This window comes from Bufo gargarizans, chromosome 10, assembly GCF_014858855.1.
Source record: "Bufo gargarizans isolate SCDJY-AF-19 chromosome 10, ASM1485885v1, whole genome shotgun sequence".
NCBI classification, from domain to species: Eukaryota; Metazoa; Chordata; class Amphibia; order Anura; family Bufonidae; genus Bufo; species Bufo gargarizans.
Window position 1 is genome coordinate 23,984,660 of NC_058089.1, and position 19,866 is coordinate 24,004,525.

The 19,866-nt window shown below is 43.0% G+C and overlaps 1 protein-coding gene across 3 annotated transcripts in view; it reads right to left on the reverse strand.

Annotated features, from left to right (window-relative positions):
- SYT7 (synaptotagmin 7) overlaps nucleotides 1-19,866 on the reverse strand; it is a 415,280-nt gene that overhangs the window by 130,247 nt on the left and 265,167 nt on the right. For 2 of the 3 annotated variants that reach the window (XM_044270329.1, XM_044270330.1), the window contains one exon: nucleotides 8,065-8,445. The exons of the other annotated variant lie outside the window; for it this stretch is intronic. In XM_044270329.1, the coding sequence (XP_044126264.1) occupies nucleotides 8,065-8,445 (381 nt within the window). The remainder of the gene's footprint in view (nucleotides 1-8,064; nucleotides 8,446-19,866) is intronic. 3 annotated transcript variants of the gene reach the window in all.

A 19,866-nucleotide genomic window follows, 5' to 3' on the forward strand; every position in this document is an offset into this window, starting at 1 on the left:
ACCCGGCGCAGGCGCATTGAGGATGGAGCGGCTGAGCGAGCAGGCCGCCTCTCAGTGCGCCTGCGCTGATTGAAGACAGGTACGGCCGCGGCGCAGGCGCCAGATTTTGTATGCAAACAGGCAGGGCCAGCAGAGAACGATCCTGTTCGCTGGCCCTGTAAATCAACATGCGGAGGGGCGTCATTATGATAGGAGGATGCGGCTGCTACCAGCAAGTAGCCGCCCTACTTGCTGGTAGACAGGTAATTTACATATTATAAAAGTATGTTTTTAGCAAAATCTACTGAACCAAAATGATTAATCACATTATGTATGGATAAATCGCAGTATAGGGATTATAAGTACACAAAAAAAAAAATAAAACTGTTTAGTGGGGTGACAGAAGCCCTTTAAAAGGATAGTAGTCACCTGTTTATATGATCTAATTCTACTGGAAAGTACCATATTGGTGATGATAATTACAGCTTGTGTGGAGGATGAGCAGAGCGCTGCTTCAATTTAGATGAATAGCTAGGTGGATTTCCTTTTAACCCAGCGCAATACATCATTAAAACAGGGTGGGACAGGTCCCCTTTAAAATTGCTACCCTAATAGATAAGTACACTGCACTGGAAATGAAAGAGCGCTTTGAAGACCACTTTCCCTGCAAGACAGCAAATTATCCCCTGTAATTATAGATAATGTAGACATGTATCAGTCTGCAATCTGACAACCAAATCAAATTGTTTTTCCAAAGCAAATTTTTGTTTTCGCAGGATCGTTATTTGCAGGTCGGTGTGGATTCCCTATTCTAGCATGGAGATTTAAAGAGCAATTCTACCCGCTGGTTGACAGTCACAAGGACTTAAATGGGTTATCCTATGGTCAATGTAAAATAAAAGGAAAATCAGACATCACATAGTACATGACACCCTCTTTCTAACAAAGCTAGAACCAGCCATGTACCTCACATGGATCCCAACATTCATTGTGTGAATTGTTCTATAGATTTATTTCAGGCTGGCAGCTCAGGGGGTGTGCCCTTTCTCAGGGGGTGTGTCTTTTCTCAGGAGGTGTGTCCTTTCTGCTGTAGCTCTTTCCCTGTAACTACTACAGCTTCCAACAGAAGATATGGCTGGTGACAGTTGAAGATTTAAACTGAGCGCGTGCGCTATATATTTTACTCAATTCAATTTTTTTTTGCTACATGCAATTAAAAGAGTAGTCAGATCCAGATGCTGGTTTGAAAATTGTAGAATATTTTTTGTGTGAAAACCCCTTTAACGGCAATGCTTCTTCAGAAAATGAAATATGATATATATATATATATCTTCTATCTATCTATCTATCTATCTATCTATCTATCTATCTATCTATCTATCAATCTATCTACTGTATCTTCTATCTATCTATCCTATTATATAGTATATATAGTTTCTGCTTTATGGTCAGGTAACTAAAGTACATGCAATGCAGTTTCTGTTTTATGTAGCTCACTTTTTAGCTTTGCTGTCTAGACTGGGAAAGAGGCAGCAGAGTCATCTCATTGTATGTATGTATGGTAGCGCTATTGCGCTGCAGGAAGGCTAGGAAAGAAAATCTGTCCAAGCAAATTCTATGACAAATCATTTGCGAAATCCGCATGAGTTAGGTCTGTTTCACACTTGCGTTGTTAATTATGGTTTTGAGATCCGGCAGAGACATTAAACAGATCGGTTTTGATTTTGCACCCATTCCGGTGCATTGCAAAGTGATGGAAATTCACAGCGTAGATTGTCATTCTGTGGATTTAGGCTACTTTCACACTTGCAGCAGCAGGGTCCGGCAGGCTGTTCTGGCGGGGGAACAGCCTGCTAAGTCCGTGCTAACGCTAGTCCACAGTGCCGCCGGAAGTGTGCTCAGGACCCATTCAATATAACGGAGGCGGGCCAGAGGTCCGGCCACAGCACGGCAAACAAGCCGAGAGGCGGCCAGACAAAAACCGAAGTGTGCTGTAGTTTTCGTCCGGCCGCCTCGCGACATGTTTGCCATGTTGCGGCAAGACCCTCGGCCCGCCCCCATTATAGTAAGTGGGACCAGGGTGACAGAACAACAGACGTGACTAACAGAACAACAGACGTGCAGGTTGGGGGACACCTGGGAAATAGTGACCACAAAGTAATAACCTTCCAATTATCATTCAAAAGAGCGTTTCTACAGGGAGGAACAAAAATACCAAACTTCAAAAAAGCTAAATTTAGCCAACTAAGAGAGGCCATAGGCCTAACTAAATGGGATAAAGTCCTCACAAATAAAAATACAGCCACAAAATGGGATATCTTTAAAAGCATCCTAAAATCTCATTGTGAGAGGTACATACCGTATGGGAATAAAAGGTTAAGGAACAAAAAGAAACCAATGTGGATAAACAGAACTGTAAAGAAAGCAATAAATGACAAAAAGAAAGCATATAAAACACTAAAACAGGAGGGTAGCACGGAAGCACTGAAAAACTATAAGGAAAAAAATAGAACATGTAAAAAACAAATAAAAGCGTCCAAACTAGAGACCGAGAGATTAATTGCCAAAGAGAGTAAAACTAACCCTAAAATATTCTTCAATTATATAAATGTTAAAAAGTATAAATCTGAAGGTGTCGGCCCTTTAAAGAGTAATGAGGGGGGAGTCGCAGAGAGCGACGAGGAGAAAGCAAAGCTGTTAAAGATGACATGCTGAATGTTGAAATAAATTCCCCATTAAAAGTGTCCTGTCTGACCCAGGAAGAAGTACAACAGCGACTTAAAAAGATTAAAATAGACAAATCGCCAGGACCGGATGGCATAAACCCCCGTATCCTAAGGGAATTAAGTAATGTCATAGCCAGACCCTTAATTCTGATATTTGCAGATTCTATATTGACAGGGAATGTCCCAAAGGATTGGTGCATGGCAAATGTGGTGCCAATATTCATTTTCATCAGAGCCTGGAAACTATAGGCCGGTAAGTTTAACATCTGTTGTGGGTAAACTGTTTGAAGGTTTTCTGAGAGATGCTATGTTAGAGCATCTTAACGGAAATAAGCAAATAACACCATATCAGCATGGCTTCGTGAGGGATCGGTCATGTCAAACAAATTTAATCAGTTTCTATGAGGAGGTAAGTTCTAGACTTGATAGCGGCGAATCAATGGATGTCGTATATCTGGACTTCTCCAAAGCATTTGAGAATGCTCGGACTGGGAGAAAACGTCTGTAAGTGGGTAAGTAACTGGCTCAATGATAGAAAACAGAGGGTGGTTATTAACGGTACACACTCAGATTGGGTCACTGTCACTAGTGGAGTACCTCAGGGGTCAGTATTGGGCCCTATTCTCTTCAATATATTTATTAATGATCTTGTAGAAGGCTTGCATAGTAAAATATCAATTTTCGCAGATGACACTAAACTGTGTAAAGTAATTAACACTGAAGAGGACAGTATACTGCTACAGAGGGATCTGGATAGACTGGAAGCTTGGGCAGATAAGTGGAAGATGAGGTTTAACACTGACAAATGTAAAGTTATGCACATGGGAAGGAATAATGCAAGTCACCCGTACATACTAAATGGTAAAACACTCGGTAACACTGACATGGAAAAGGATCTAGGAATTTTAATAAACAGCAAACTAAGCTGCAAAAAACTGTGTCAGGCAGCTGCTGCCAAGGCCAATAAGATAATGGGTTGCATCAAAAGGGGCATAGATGCCCGTGATGAGAACATAGTCCTACCACTTTACAAATCATTAGTCAGACCAAACATGGAGTACTGTGTACAGTTCTGGACTCCAGTGAACAAAGCAGACATAGCAGAGCTGGAGAGGGTCCAGAGGAGGGCAACTAAAGTAATAACTGGAATGGGGCAACTATAGTACCCTGAAAGATTATCAAAATTAGGGTTATTCACTTTAGAAAAAAGACGACTGAGGGGAGATCTAATAACTATGTATAAATATATCAGGGGTCAGTACAGAGATCTATCCCATCATCTATTTATCCCCAGGACGGTGACTGTGACGAGGGGACATCCTCTGCGTCTGGAGGAAAGAAGGTTTGTACACAAACATAGAAGAGGATTCTTTACGGTAAGAGCAGTGAGACTATGGAGCTCTCTGCCTGAGGAGGTGGTAATGGTGAATACAATAAAGGAATTCAAGAGGGGCCTGGATGTATTTCTGGAGTGTAATATTATTACAGGATATAGCTACTAGAGAGGGGTCGTTGATCCAGGGAGTTATTCTGATTGCCTGATTGGAGTCGGGAAGGAATTTTTTATTCCCCTAAAGTGGGGAAAATTGGCTTCTACCTCACAGGTTTTTTTTGCCTTCCTCTGGATCAACTTGTAGGATGACAGGCCGAACTGGATGGACAAATGTCTTTTTTCGGCCTTATGTACTATGTTACTATGTTATGTACTATGTAGAGTGCACTTACGGCGGCATGGTGGGCTAGTGTTAACTTGGATTCGGCAGGCTGTTCCCCCGCCGGAACAGCCTGCCGGACCCTGCTGCCGCAAGTGTGAAAGTAGCCGAATTCACACTATAGGTCAATTTGCGCTGCAGATTTTCCCAGCAGTGTGAAGATAAGATTTGATAAAATCTCCTCCACTGCTGACAAAAATCCCAGATGGTGAAATCTGCAACGTATCCGTTCTGTGCGGACATACCCCAACTCCCATTCATTGTAGCTGCTTTTGAATACACATACGCTATTGCACCTTCTATGCAGACATCACCCTGGAAAGTTTTCGTTTTTAAAATTTTTAAAGCTTTGACAGGTTACGTTAAGGTTAAGGTTCTTAGTCCGGAGTAACATATACTCTCTTGCCAAATAAAACTAATGCCTATCAGATACTTTTACATTAGATTAGTAAAGAGACAATATGGCAAAAATCCCATTCAGGGTATTAGTGCTTGTACAGTTTGTTTCAAAAAGGTCAATCTTCTGACTGAGCGACATTTAAAAAAATCTGTTTTAGGCCTCTTTCACACTACAGTATGTTGCATTCAGTGTTTTGCGTTCCGTTTTTCACGGATCCGTTGTTCCGTTTTTTGCTTCCGTTGTGGTTCCGTTTCCGTTCCGTTGTTCCGTTCCGTTTTTCCGTATGGCAAATACAGTATACAGTAATTTCATATTAAAAATTGGGCTGGGCATAACATTTTCAATTGATGGTTCCGCAAAAAACGGAACGGATACGGAAGACATACGGATGCATTTCCGTATGTGTTCCGTTTTTTTTGCGGCCCCATTGACTTGAATGGAGCCACGGACTGTGATTCTCGGCCAAATATAGGACATGTTCTATCTTTTCAACGGAACGGAAAAACGGAAATACGGAAACGGAATGCATACGGAACACATTCCGTTTTTTTGCGGAACCATTGAAATGAATGGTTCCGTATACGGACCGTATACGGAACGCAAAAAACGGACCGTATACGGAACGCAAAAAACTGTAGTGTGAAAGAGGCCTTAGGCTGAGTTCACACGAGCGTGACAGATTTGGTCCGGATGCGTTCAGGGTGCGTTCAGTTAAACTCGCACCATTTTGCAAGCAAGTTCAGTCAGTTTTGGCTGCAATTGCGTTTAGTTGTTCAGTTTTTTCCGCGCGGGTGCAATGCGTTTTGATGCGTTTTTCACGCGCGTGATAAAAAACTGAAGGTTTACAAACAACATCTCCTAGCAACCATCAGTGAAAAACGCATTGCATCCGCACTTGCTTGCAGATGCAATGCGTTATTAACGCAGCCCCATTCACTTCTATGGAGCCAGGGCTGCGTGAAAAACGCAGAATATAGAACATGCTGCGATTTTAAAGCATTGCAGAAGTGATGCATGAAAAAAAACGCTCATGTACACAGCCCCATTGAAATGAATGGGTCAGGATTTAGTGCAGGTGCAATGCGTTCACCTACTGCATTGCACCCGCGCGGAAATCTCGCCCGTGTGAACTCAGCCTAAGGCTACATTCACACGTCAGTATTTTTCTATAATCCGAATTTCGGTCCGTTTTTTGCGGATCCGTTGTTCCTGAAAATGTTTCCGTATGTCATCCGTATGTCATCTGTTTTTTGCGGATCCGCAAAAAACGGAAACATGTATACATTTCAATAATCAAATAAAGTTGTTTGGATTTCTTTGAAAAAAAAATAAAAATAAAAAATATTTGCTATGTGTTTCCAGGAACGGATTCTGCAAAAAACGGAAGACATACGGAATGACATCCGAATGTCTTCCGTTTTTTGCGGAACCATTGACTTTGCATTGTACCAGGATCCGATTTTTCAGGAACATAATAGGACATGTTTTATATTTAAACGGACATGCGGAACGGAACAACGGAAACGGACAGCACACATTGTGCTGTCCGATTTATTCCAGGACCCATTGAAAATGAATGGGTCCTGATCTGTTCTGCAAAAAACGGAACAGATCAGGAAAGAAAAAACGGACGTGTGAATGGACCCTTAGGCCTCTTTCACACGACAGTATGTCCATTTCAGTGTTTTGCGGTCCGTTTTTCACGGATCCGTTGTTCCGTTTTTTGCTTCCGTTGTGGTTCCGTTTCCGTTCCGTTGTTCCGTTCCGTTTTTCCGTATGGCAAATACAGTATACAGTAATTTCATATAAAAAATTGGGCTGGGCATAACTTTTTCAATAGATGGTTCCGCAAAAAACGGAACGGATACGGAAGACATACGGATGCATTTCCGTATGCATTCCGTTTTTTTGCGGACCCATAGACTTTAATGGAGCCACGGAACGTGATTTGCGGCCAAATATAGGACATGTTCTATCTTTAAACGGAACGGAAAAACGGAAATACGGAAACGGAATGCACACGGAGTACATTCCGTTTTTTTTGCGGAACCATTGAAATGAATGGTTCCGTATACGGACCGTATACGGACCGCAAAAAACGGCCCGCAAAACGGAAAAAAAAAACGGTCGTGTGAAAGAGGCCTTAGGCTCCATTCACACGTCCGCAATGTGTTTTGCGGATACACGGAGACACGGATCCGCAAAACACGGAAAGCGGCAATGTGCGTTCCGCATTTTGCGGACCGCACATTGCCGACATAATAGAATATGCCTGTTCTTGTCCGCAATTGCGGACAAGAATAGGACATGTTCTATTTTTTTGCGGAAACGGAAGCACGGATGCGGAAGTGCGGATCCGCAAATGTGGATGCGGACAGCACATTCCGTCCCCATAGAGAATGAATGGGTCCGCAAAATTGCGGAAAGGATGCGGACCCATTTTGCGGACGTGTGAATGGAGCCTTAGGCCTCTTGCACACGACCGTATGTATTTTGCGGTCCGCAAAAAATGGATACGCAAAAAATACGGATGACATCTGTGTGTATTCTGTATTATGCGGAACGTAATGCGGACAATAATAGGACATGTTCTATTTTTTTGTGGACCGGAAATACGGACATACGGAAATGGAATACACACGGAGTACCGTCCATTTTTTTGCGGACCCATTGAAATGAATGGTTCCGTATGCGGTCCGCAAAACGGAATGAAAATACGTTTGTGTGCATGAGGCCTTAGCTGGAGATCCCTGCTTATAAATCTCCTTACTAGAGGTCTGTAATATGGTGGAAGTTCCTGCACTTTAGGTACTGTAGGAGCAGGTGGCTTCTAGTCTCCAAAATTGGAAAGTCTATCTATATGGCCTGTATATGAACCAAAATACTGGCCCCTACAGCTAGGGAAGGAGTGCTTGCCCTATGGATGGTGTACCCTTTAGTAAGAGCCATTCATGAACGGGACTCTCACACTTGGGTGCCACATCTTGACTTCTCAAGGCCTAGTCCATGCATAACAAAATACCTCTTCTTCAAGACACCTTCACCTTGAAGACATTATCCTAGACATCTGATCTATACTGGACACTGAAATATACAGTACTTATGGGTAGTATTTCTAGTATATTTTTCTCTAAACTGTATGCTCTTACTGTAACTTTTCCTCTATGGAGGAGACAAAGAAGAAAGGAGGAAAGAATTTCAGGAAAAAACAAAACAAATAGCTTCAAAGAAACAGAGGGTGACTTACAGGAAAGATTTCATGTCCAGGCCACGATTGCGAATCTGACCAACCATATAGTCTAAACTGCCCGGGTTGGTCCGGTTCCTGATGCCAGGTGACCTGTGCTTGGATCCGGCTGAGGTTGGGGTCCGGTTCTGGCCCGTGCGTTGGGAACGGGGATTGCTGGTATTACTGCTGCTGGATGATGGAGGTTGTTGCTGGAGCTGGAGCTGCCCCAGGCTCTGGCTGGTGGTTGGCTGGCAGTTATTGTGCTTTTGGTGGAGGCTGAGAGGTTGCTGGAGGCTCTGTTGGCGAAGCAGTGTGCGAGGACGTTGGCACTTTAGGTCTCCCCCAGAGGTGGGAATGTGGTCAAGAGTAGTGGCCACCGGCAGAGTAGGGTCTTGGTAACTTAGACGAGGTGTAAAAGGAGAGAAAAGAGAGAAAGGAAAAAAAGTGAAAGAAAGACATTGCAGTGTGGAAAGTATATATCAGACAGAAGTCAGTTGAGAGCACAGGGTTTTATAAGTAAGGATCAGAAAGAGTAACCTGACACGCCCCTGGTTATTAGGACAATTCTGATATTTCTCCAGTCTCTTCAAGGTGGTTGCCGTAAACATATAGAAATATAGAAACATGGAATGTGTCGGCAGATAAGAACCATTTGGCCCATCTAGTCTGCCCAATATACTGAATACTATGGATAGCCCCTGGCCCTATCTTATATGAATAAGGCCTATTGCACACGACCGTATGGCTTTTTCAGTGTTTTGCAGTCCGTTTTTCATGGATCCGTTGTTCCGTTTTTTGTTTCCGTTGTGTTTCCGTTTCTGTTCCGTTTTTCCGTTCCGTTTTTCCGTATGGCATATTTAGTATACAGTAATTACATAGATAAAATTGGGCTGGGCATAACATTTTCAATAGATGGTTCAGGAAAAAACGGAACGGAAACGGAAGACATACGGATGCATTTCCGTATGTGTTCCGTTTTTTTTGCGGATCCATTGACTTGAATGGAGCCACGGACTGTGATTTGCGGCCAAATATAGGACATGTTCTATCTTTCAACGGAACGGAAAAACGGAAATACGGAAACGGAATGCATACGGAACACATTCCGTTTTTTTTGCGGAACCATTGAAATGAATGGTTCCGTATACGGACCGTATACGGACCGCAAAAAACGGCCCGCAAAACGGAAAAAAAAAACGGTCGTGTGAAAGAGGCCTAAGCCTTATGCCTATCCCATGCATGCTTAAACTCCTCCACTGTATTTGCAGCTACCACTTCTGCAGGAAGGCTATTCCATGCATCCACTACTCTCTCAGTAAAGTAATACTTCCTGATATTACTTTTAAACCTTTGTCCCTCTAATTTCAAACTATGTCCTCTTGTAGCAGCTTTTCTTCTTTTAAATATTCTCTCCTCTTTTAACTTGTTGATTCCCTTTAGGGTCCATTCACACATCCGCAAAACACGGACAGCGACAATGTGCGTTCCGCATTTTGCAGACCGCACATTGCCGGCACTAATAGAATACGCTTATTCTTGTCCGCTATTGCGGAAAAGAATAGGACATGTTCTATTTTTTTCGGGATCTGAATTTTTCGGGTCCGCAATTCCGGATCCAGGCCGCACATTGTGCGGCCCCGTAGAAATGAATCGGTCTGCAATTCTGTTCCGCAAAATGCGGAGCGGAATTGCGGATGTGTGAATGGAGCCTTATGTATTTAAAAGTCTCTATCATATCCCCTCTGTCTCGTCTTTCTTCCAAGCTATACATGTTAAGGTCCTTTAATCTTTCCTGGTAAGTTTTATCCTGCAATCCATGTACCAGTTTAGTAGCTCTTCTCTGAACTCTCTCCAAAGTATCAATATCCTTCTGGAGATATGGTCTCCAGTACTGCGCACAATACTCCAAATGAGGTCTCACTAGTGCTTTGTAGAGCGGCATGAGCACCCCCCTCTTTCTACTGGTAATGCCTCTCCCTATACACCCAAGCATTCTGCTAGCATTTCCTGCTGCTCTGTGACATTGTCTGCCTACCTTTAAGGCTACATGCACACGACCGTGCCGTTTTTTGCGGTCCGCATACTGCGGATCTGCAAAAAACGGAAGGCGCCCGTGTTGCCTTCCGCAATTTGCGGAACGGAAGCCGGCAATATAAATGCCTATTCTTAGGACATGTTATATTTTTTTTGCGGAACGGAGCCACAGACGCGGACAGCACACCTGAGTTATTAAAACTCTACCTATGGCTTAATAGGTTTAGCACAACCATGTGCCACGTTAGACACATTCATGTCACTTCACGCACATAAAAAATCTGTACGACACAACTAGATAGGTCTTTCGGAAATTTAGCACATTTTTTGCCATTCTTAAAAAGTGTTCAAAGCATAACATAGATTCATTGCACGCCGCATACTCCAGTTTATGTTGCTTACTATGCTTAATAAATCTTCCCCCTTCACAGATGGTAAGGAGACATACAATTTCTTGTGGGTCTGGCTCCAAATCATTGCCTGAGTTACTAGTTACTGAAGAATCGCCTAGTAGATCTCCTTTGTAAATGGAGTCCAGGTATTAAGAAACCAGACCAATCCAACGTGTCTACCCCTTTTCAAGTTCTGCTGAGACACACTGGCCCTTATGGCCCTCCAGCTGTTGTAAAACTACAACTCCCACCGTGCCCTCTGGTAGGCTGATAGCTGTAGGCTGTCTGAGCATGCTGGGAGTTGTAGTTTTGCAACAACTGCAGGGCCGCAGGTTGGGCATTCCTGGTTTAGACTTGAACCACTCTACCATAGGTCCTTTCACATCCAGCAAAAAAAATAAAAAAAAGTTTCTTAAAACTTCTGCTTTTCTTATATTTTTCAAGATCAGTGACCACTTTTATGTTTTGGAAAAGAACAGGATGCCTTCAAAATGCGTTGGGTTCAAGTGGTCACTGCACCTGAAAACATTTTTTTAATGCTGGAATGCCATAAATATATTTCTAAGGGATCAAGAATAAAGCATACGTTTTAAGCTAATTTTGTTTTTTTATTTTTTATTCTATTGTTGCTGTGAATGGACCTTATTGATTTACTAACCAGGGGCATAGCTATAGGGGGTGCAGAGGTAGCAACTTCTGGCTGGAGGGAAGGGGTTAGGTCAAGAATTTGGCATGGTGAAGGAGGGGGGGGGGGGGGGTTGCTGTTTCAACTTTTGTCTCACGTAGTATTAAGGCTATGTGCTTCCCGGCCCCCTGGCTACAAAGCACTGCGGGAAAGGGGGCCCAAGCTGAACCGTTGCACCAGGGCCCATGAGCCTTTAGCTTACGCCCCTGTTACTAACCCTATGGACCAGTGGGTACATCCGTGTGATTTTTATGCATGTGGTATTGGATATTGGTTGGGTAATTACATGAACTGTCTTGTGAAACTCTATCTTAGGGTAATCATTGGTTTGCCAATCCTTCAGCTCTGAAAGTAGATAGACCAGGCGATGCCGTCTCTTTTACGGTGCAGCATGCGGCAGATTTATCAACAGGGTGTAAGCCCTCCTGAAAAATCTTTTTGGGATCTACGGGATAAAATAGACTGGAAGATCAGAATTTTAAAGATGGCAATGATGCAGTTTTTTTCCAAAGGAATTCACAGAGGCAGGCGATCAAAAGGTTAAATGTTGGATCTCACCGTGCACTCTGCATTTTGAGGCACGTGTGCCACATTGGCAGGTGGTGAGTGGGATGTCAGTGAAAGCTTTTTATAGCCTCTCTATAAACTCATCTCACACCAAAAGTCTTCTGGGATTGGAGAAAAAACATCAAACATTAAAGTAGGAAGCTGCTCTGTTTCCTGGGTAGGCGGAAGGTAAAGGTAATGAATACTGTAATATTACTTGGGTTCAGATATTACAGATAATATGCCTTATACGTATACTATACAGTCCGAACCATATATCCATATGTGTGACGGCTATTAGGCGGTATATATATACATATATATATATATATGAACGGTGTACGTGTGGAAGTGCAATGGTTAACTTTTAAGAATTTTTCATTTTCATTTCAGCAGTACTATACCATTGAAAAGGAAATGCAAAATATTGTCAGCCTATAGAGATAGGATTTCTATTGGTAGTTTACCGCTGCTGTAAGGGGAAGATGCTACCTGCAGGTTAATCCGCAAGATAATAGTAGGTGTAGAATTGAGATGACAGCTCTATTGTTCTCTAGGTAACGATGCTCACAGAAGGACATTGCATTGATTAGTGTAATGTGTGATGCTCTAATTGAGTCATTACAGTGAGGCTCGCCCTGGTCGCAGTGATGGTCTGACTAAGAGAGTTAAGTAAGGCTGTTTGCCGTGCCAAAAGTCCAAACAAAGAGAAAGTTAAAGGGGTTTTATACTGGAGAGGTCATCAGTATCTGATTGGAGGGGTAGTGTTTTGGCCTCTTAAAGGGAACCTGTAACCTGGATTTTGCGTATAGAGCTGAGGACATGGGTTGATAGATGGCCACCAGAACATCCGCAACACCCAGTCCCCATAGCTCTGTGTGCTTTTATTGCGTAAAAAAACCCCAATATGATACATATGCAAATTAACCTGAGATGAGTCAGAGCTTGAAAATATGACTCTTCTCTGGTCACACAAATAAGATATGACTCTTTTATGTTAATTTGCATATGTTTGAAATAGTTTTTTTTGCACAATAACAGCACACAGAGCTATGGGGACTGGGTATTGCGGATGTGCTAGCGGCCTTCTAGCAACCCATGACCTCAGCTCTATACCCAAAATCCAGGTGACAGGTTCCCTTTAAGTTCTCTAGCGGGGTGCCTTGTCTTCTGTATCAATGGTCCGTAGATGTCTGATAGGTGGGGGTTCCACCTCTAAAAATGCTTAGGTTTTTGCAAAAATATCTACCAACGTCTCCTATCAGTGGCCAATGATGACTGCCTTGTATTGTAGAATGAGTAACTCTCCTTCTCCAGAAGTAGAACCGACACTAATTAGAAATACCTGTGGCTATATCATAAATTTGGTCGGAATGCACCTTTAAAGAGAACCTGTCAGCGGCAAAAAACACCCCAAACCGCCAGCAGTACCTTCAAGTAGCTAGCAGTGTGTTTCTAATGATGATGTTCTTCCTGCAGTCAGATGCGGTAAAAGCAGGAAAAATTTTTCTTTTATCCCCTGAGCTCGCTATTTTCGAGTCACGCTTAAAGTCAAGGGGTCAGTCTTGATTTGAAGTCAAGGGGGCCCCTTTGCCTGTGACTGACAGACGACTGTTCGGCAAACCAAGCCGAACTCTCTGCATAAGCGCTGTCGGTCAAAGGCGAAGGGGCAGGGAAGGGGTGCGGTTACCTTGACTTGAAGCAAGGAGGCCGCTGCCCCCTTGACTTCAAGCATGACTCGAAAATAGGGGATAAAGATAAAACTTTTTTTCCTGCTTTTACCGCATCTGACTACAGGAGGAAAATCCTCATTAGAAACATACTGCTGGCTACTTAAAGGTACTGCTGGCGGTTTGGGGTGGTTTTTGCCGCTGACAGGTTCCCTTTAAGTGTTTTATATTTTCTTCTACCTGGGATTAAATAAACTATCTGACATTCTAGCCATGGCATGGACTCTTCAAGTAAATCCACCAAGTAAATGCTCCTATTGTACCTAATATCAACAGGTTTCAATAAGAAATATTACTTTAAACAGGTCTTAGGGAGAAATGTCAACCTGCGACTCTGGACGAAAAGCTCTCTGTGATGGGAGTGAAAATCCGAATGCCAATTCAATAAAAAGTGCTCATTTCAATCAGTGACGCTCAAGAAGTGTCTGAGAGAATTCGAGGTTAAAAGAGTCAATGAGACAGGGTTCAAATCAGTGAGACACTGCAAATCAGAAGGTGATTGGAAAAAAGAAGTCATTCACTCTAGATGCATCGCGTCCATATCCTGGGACTCGGTTACCAGATGTTCACTTTACCCTGAAGTAATGACGGCACCAGGGCAAAGGAGGACACCATTTTACGGACCACGACAATCTTGCTAGGCACAGAAGATTTCTTCTAGGTCATTAATTGTTCCCCATTGTGTTTTTCATTAGGAAACTGTCTGACCTGTTACATGTGCACTTGGCAGCTGAAGGCATCTGTGTTGGTCCCATGTTCATATGTGTCCGCATTGCTGAGAAAAATTATGTTTTAGTATATGAAAATGAGCCTCTAGGAGCAACGGGGGCGTTACCATTACACCTAGAGGCTCTGCTCTCTCTGCAACTGCCGCACCTTCTGCACTGTGATTGACAGGGCTAGGCAGTGTAAAAGTGATCAAACCTTGTCCTGTCAATCAAAGTTCTGAGGGTGCAGCAGTTGCAGATAGAGCTGAGCCTCTAGGTGTAACGGCAACGCCCCCTTTTCTTCCTAGAGGCTTATTTGCATATATGAAAACGTAATTTTTCTCAGCAATGCGGAAAATATATGAACATGGGACCATAACAGATTCCTTCAGCTGCCAAGCGCACATGTAACAGCTCAGCCAGTTTCATAGGTACAACACTGCTGACAGTCGCCCTTTAAAGGGGCTTTTCCCTTTCACAATGTTTATCATCTATCCACACATAGGTGTGTAATGATTGGTGTGAAGTGTATGATTGCTGGGGTTCTAATCACTGGGACTGTCGAGGACAGCATGCGACTGCCACCTTAGAAGTAAATGGATTGGCGGGTCCCAATGGTCAGAATGCCAAAGATCATATCATACCCAGTGACCATTAAACACCTATTCTGTGGATAGAGCATATATGCTGTTAATGGGAAAACTAAAACCCCATGTGTTCTGCATTCCCTTTCTAGTGCCCTAGAGCAGGGAGTACTTTGACATTTGGACATTTGCCTATATTCCCTATGCAAATTTAAAACTTCTTACTTTATTTCTCTTGAAAGGGTTATCTTATACTGTTTAATACCGTGTACCTGCATTTTATATGTTGTGATATATATCCTGTTCATTATCACTGCGTTTACATGGCTCTGTGGAAAGGGTTAATCAATACTGAGAGACTGTTAGGGCTTTGATTTAGAAGCTGGTAATTTTCCACAGCTGCCATAGGGTTTAAAGAAGACCATGTTTTGGAGGGAAAAAACTCAGACTTGTTTACCACCAAAAAGCAGACAGCCTGACCTTTTAAAATGTCTGGTTTAGCTCTGTTGTTATGTCTGGAAACTTGTTTTTGTCTGGAAAACCTGCTGTGTCGTTGCCATTGAGTATCATTGAAGCTCTAATGTAAGTCTATACCAGACGGGAGCTGAAACAATGTATCTGTTTGTGCTGAGTTTCTCCACTCCACCCCTCCCACTAGAATGTTCTAGTCTAGAAAAAACTGTATATAAGGAGATCAGTCAGAGCCCCTAGTGTTCTGCAGTTAGGGACCAGTGCTTGGAGGGGAGACTCATGCAAGCCTGCATGAGTGATCAGAAGAAGACGTTGAGATGGGGACGCTGAGCCACCGGCCCTGTGACCAAGGAGCTACAGACCATGGGCCCTTGACCAGGATGCCAGCCTTCTGAGAGAGAGGGGGGACAGCTAGCTCAGGCCTTTCCTCAGCATCAAACCCTTCTTCTGCCAGGAAGGAGACTGGAGAAGCCAGCCCTATGCCTTGCCTGTATTGGTTTGTACCTGAATTCCTCCAATAAAGAAGCAACCTGGTTACTGCAGACCCTGACTCTCTGGACTTATTTTCCATTGGGGTGCACCACGCCTTACTATCCCTTCTGGAGAGCAGCGACACGTGGTGAGAACTCGACGGTGCACTGCACCTTTGTCTAAGGCATCTTATATCCCTGGCGCAGGTCTGTACTGCAAAGGCATAGGCACGTGATGTGCTGCCATAGGGAGTCATCTAACACTGCTGTTCATTTTCTGATATAGAGCTCCAAATCTCCTTCACAAACATCAAGCTAAATAATAAAATTCTGGCTGCTTATTGCTGCCAGTAAGGGGTGCTACGTAGCGTGCTGCATATAATTTATACATTGAATTAAATAATTTAAAAGTATGAAAAAAGCTTCTTCTAGCTGCCAGAGATTCCCCCAACATTGTCCGACCTGGAGGTGGAGGTCAGGGAAGGGTGGGACTACGAAACAACCAAGCGGACTGTTCTGTGCTGTTTCTGTTGATCTCATTTAAGTGTTTAGAAGTGACACTGTTTACGTAACTCATCAGAATCAACTACGCTTCTTCTTCAATATCCACTCACTTGTATGGAAACTAGGGATACAGTGTAGCACAACCCTGTCAGGCAGGAAATAGTCAGGGAGGCCCTGTTCTAGAGATGGGTGGGGGTCTCAGAGGTGGGACATGCATCAGACTTTTATGGCATATAACTTTGCATAAATCTGTGGTTTTGTGGAAAGAAGTAGATGATGTGGATCTGTCTGAGATTTAACCCATATACACATGTACTAAAACTGGCCTAAAGAATACATAGTGCTAAATGGTGGACACCATCTTAAAGCATACTTGCCAACTCTTGAAACAGTTGGCAAATCTGCCAGGTTTCATGTTCTCCAGCAGCCCTCCATGTAATTTAAATATAAGTGGCACCAAGATGCTGCATCATTAGACGCCATACAAAACGGGGTGGGGCACCACTATAAATTTTGTGCGTGGTGCCTCTCTCTCTCCTAGAGACTACAATCAAGATGTTGGTGAGTTTACACTAAAAGAGTTGCACATACTTTTTCTGATCCTGGGCAAACACTAGGAATGACTAGCTATAATTTAAGTAAAAATTGGTTCTAACCACACCAGGGGCGGTCTGGCCATAAACCCTACCAGGAAACTTTTCAATGAGCGGATGCCCAGGGGACCATTTGGGAACTCTTTATGGTCACTATCCAGTCACATAAGTACCAGTGGCATGGAATGGGAGTCAGGTAATTTGGAAGCACTATAGGGAAACATTTTTATTATTACTGGAGACATTATAGGGAGCATTTTGAATACTGGGGCACTGTTATTACTAGGGCCATTATTATTGATGGAGGCACTACAGGGTGTAATCATTCTTACTAGGGGAACCACCATAACTGTTGATGGCATTCTGCACACATTATTTTTGTATGGTACTAGTATTTTCAGGGAGTGTCTTTATGGCACTATTAATTATGCAGCATATTACATGGGGGCTTGGAAAGCACAGCGGGCTCAATACTGAGGTAGCAGCAGGTTGATACTGTTTGGGGCACAAGGATTGGTGTCATGTTGAGAAGCTGGGAAAGATGATGGAAAAGTGGAGAATCTATGATGCCTTTGTGACAGAACTCTACAGAGACAAGACATGGCTGAAGGAAGTCATCATGGTGGTCTGAGCCTCATGGAGAAGATAAGGTTAGAAAATATCTACAATCAGAGTAGGGGTTTACTGGATGTAATAGGCATGTAGTAATGGATTCTCCTGTATGTTTGATAGTGCTAAAAGACCAGGCAGCATGCCGAAGGTAGAGCTGACTAAATACTGTGGCCCTCTACATCTTCATTAGAGACAGCTAGAAGAGGAGGAAACAGAACGTAGCAGCTGGAGCTAGCCACCACAGAGGGGTCGCTTCTGAAGAGGTACTATGTGCTCTGGGGCAGTATTTCCTGCTGCACTGCAGCACTCGTTTTGGTGGGGTGGTCTTTTATGCTGCACTATGGTACTACTGGGCCCACCTTCAACATTGGACCACTTAAAAAAATTTCCAGGGCCATTTTAGGTTCTCAATCTATCCTGAGCTACCTGCAGTGTACTGTAGGTGACAGGTGAACTTTGAGAAGAAGTCTAATCTCGTTCATTATGAACAATTCCCTGCTGTTCATCGGTAATTACAATTTCTGCATTTTAGTTAATGAGTTAAAGTGATCTTGTTAAATTCCAGGCTTGCCATTCCTCACCAATGTTTTATGTCTTCCTTGTCTGCAGTCCCTATTATCACCCTGAAGCATACTGCACGGGAGCTGCACTGATGAGGAACATTAGCCTTGCCAGGTTTGGGTCCAGATTGACGCACTAATTTCATTGATTTCAGCCTCTGAATGTTGACAGCAAGGTGTTAGATATATTGGCATACTGATCAGGGTCTGCGTTGTCTGAGAGAATTTATATACATAGGTGCCAGAGTTATTTGGCATTTAGTGGCTAAATCCAATTGTCATCTGAACCCTTCGATGAGCATTTGCTTGCCTCCAATGCTGCAGACTAAATTTTCTCCTCGTCATAGCTATTGTGCAGCATGCTATATGCAATGTCAACCCCATTGCACTTAGAGGTTATCTATCAGGTCAAACGGTGAGGGCCTGGGGGGCTATGACCCCCAGACATTGCTAACATGAAGATGCAGAAGGACTCAGCTTAGTGATGTACCCCTTCATTTCTGTTCTGCTCTGTCTGTTCAACTGTCCACAAAAATCAAGGGGCACAGCTATCTGCTAAAGCAGGGATCAGCAACCTCCGAAACTCCAGCTGTTCAGAAGCTACAACTCCCAGAATGCTTCATTCACGTCTATGGGAGTTAGAAGAGCAGCAGAGCATGTTTACATGCTGGGAGTTGTAGTTTTCCAGCTGGACTGCTGAATGTTGCTGATCCCTGAGCTAAATGATTCTGTCCCTTTCATTTCAGCAATCACTGGGTGTCTCTTCACCCGGACCTCCACTGACCAAAAAAATATTCACGTATAGGCTGTCTATATGTGCTAAAAAAAAAATTGATGGTAGTGTCCCTTTAAAATTGTCATATTCTCTGTACCTTGTCTTGTTTATTCATATCCATAAAATTTGTCCAGATTTTGTTGATAACAGCACCTATAATTATCAGGTCTGATATGATATTCATTGAAATTGGTTCTCCACCTTGTGCAAAAATCAGATTACTAAGGTAGTAACAGAGAAAAAGTTTATTGCCCGTTTTTGATCTCAGACTTGAGCTAAAGAGATTTGTTGGTTGTGACAGGCTGGTTGTTAAGAATGTGCCACCTAAGCTTTAAAGAGGACTGGTCCCCTCTCCTGACATGCCAGTTATAGCAACAACTTGTATTCCCCATGTAATAACAATTCTGAAGCATCTATTCTTATGACTCTATGTTATGCCATTCCTTTATTATTCCTGCTAGAAGTTATGAATGAATTTCTAGCAGTTTGCTATGAAGGTCCAGCTGGGTGTTACCAGTTGGAAGTCTTTCCCTGCACAGCACTGATTGGATAATGTCAGAATGTGCACGGACACACCCCCAACTGGAAACACCTAGCTGGACCTTCATTGCAAACTGGGAGAAATTCATTCATAACTTCCAACACAACATAGAACCTCAATGACACAACATTACAGTACTAAGAATAAAGGCTCCAAAATTTTATTACATGAGGGTGCAAGTAGTTAACAAAAAATCTACCTTCTTTTCGTTTCTAGAAACAACCCCACTCCTGTCTGTGGTCAGTGTCCAGGGCTGAGCTTCAATAGTAAACACAGCCTATAGACAAGAGCGGAGATGTCTCTAGAAAACGGAAGATCCTTTTTTTTAATAATCTTGGACAAAGGTTAAGTGTATGTGACTACCTCTCTGTTCGGAAGAGGGGACATCACTCAGACAGTAGTCACGTCTCATCTCAGCCTGCATTATAAATCATAATTTTCTACAAATACAATTAGGTAGAGAGTCTGTTTAAGGATGTTCTGAATATAAAATCTGCATACAAAGATTGAATAATACTAAACGTAATCCAATCCTCAACACCATATTAATATTAAACAGAAGTAGGCTACATGACAAATGTCTTCTGAACACAGCTGAATGTTCTCTGCATAAAAA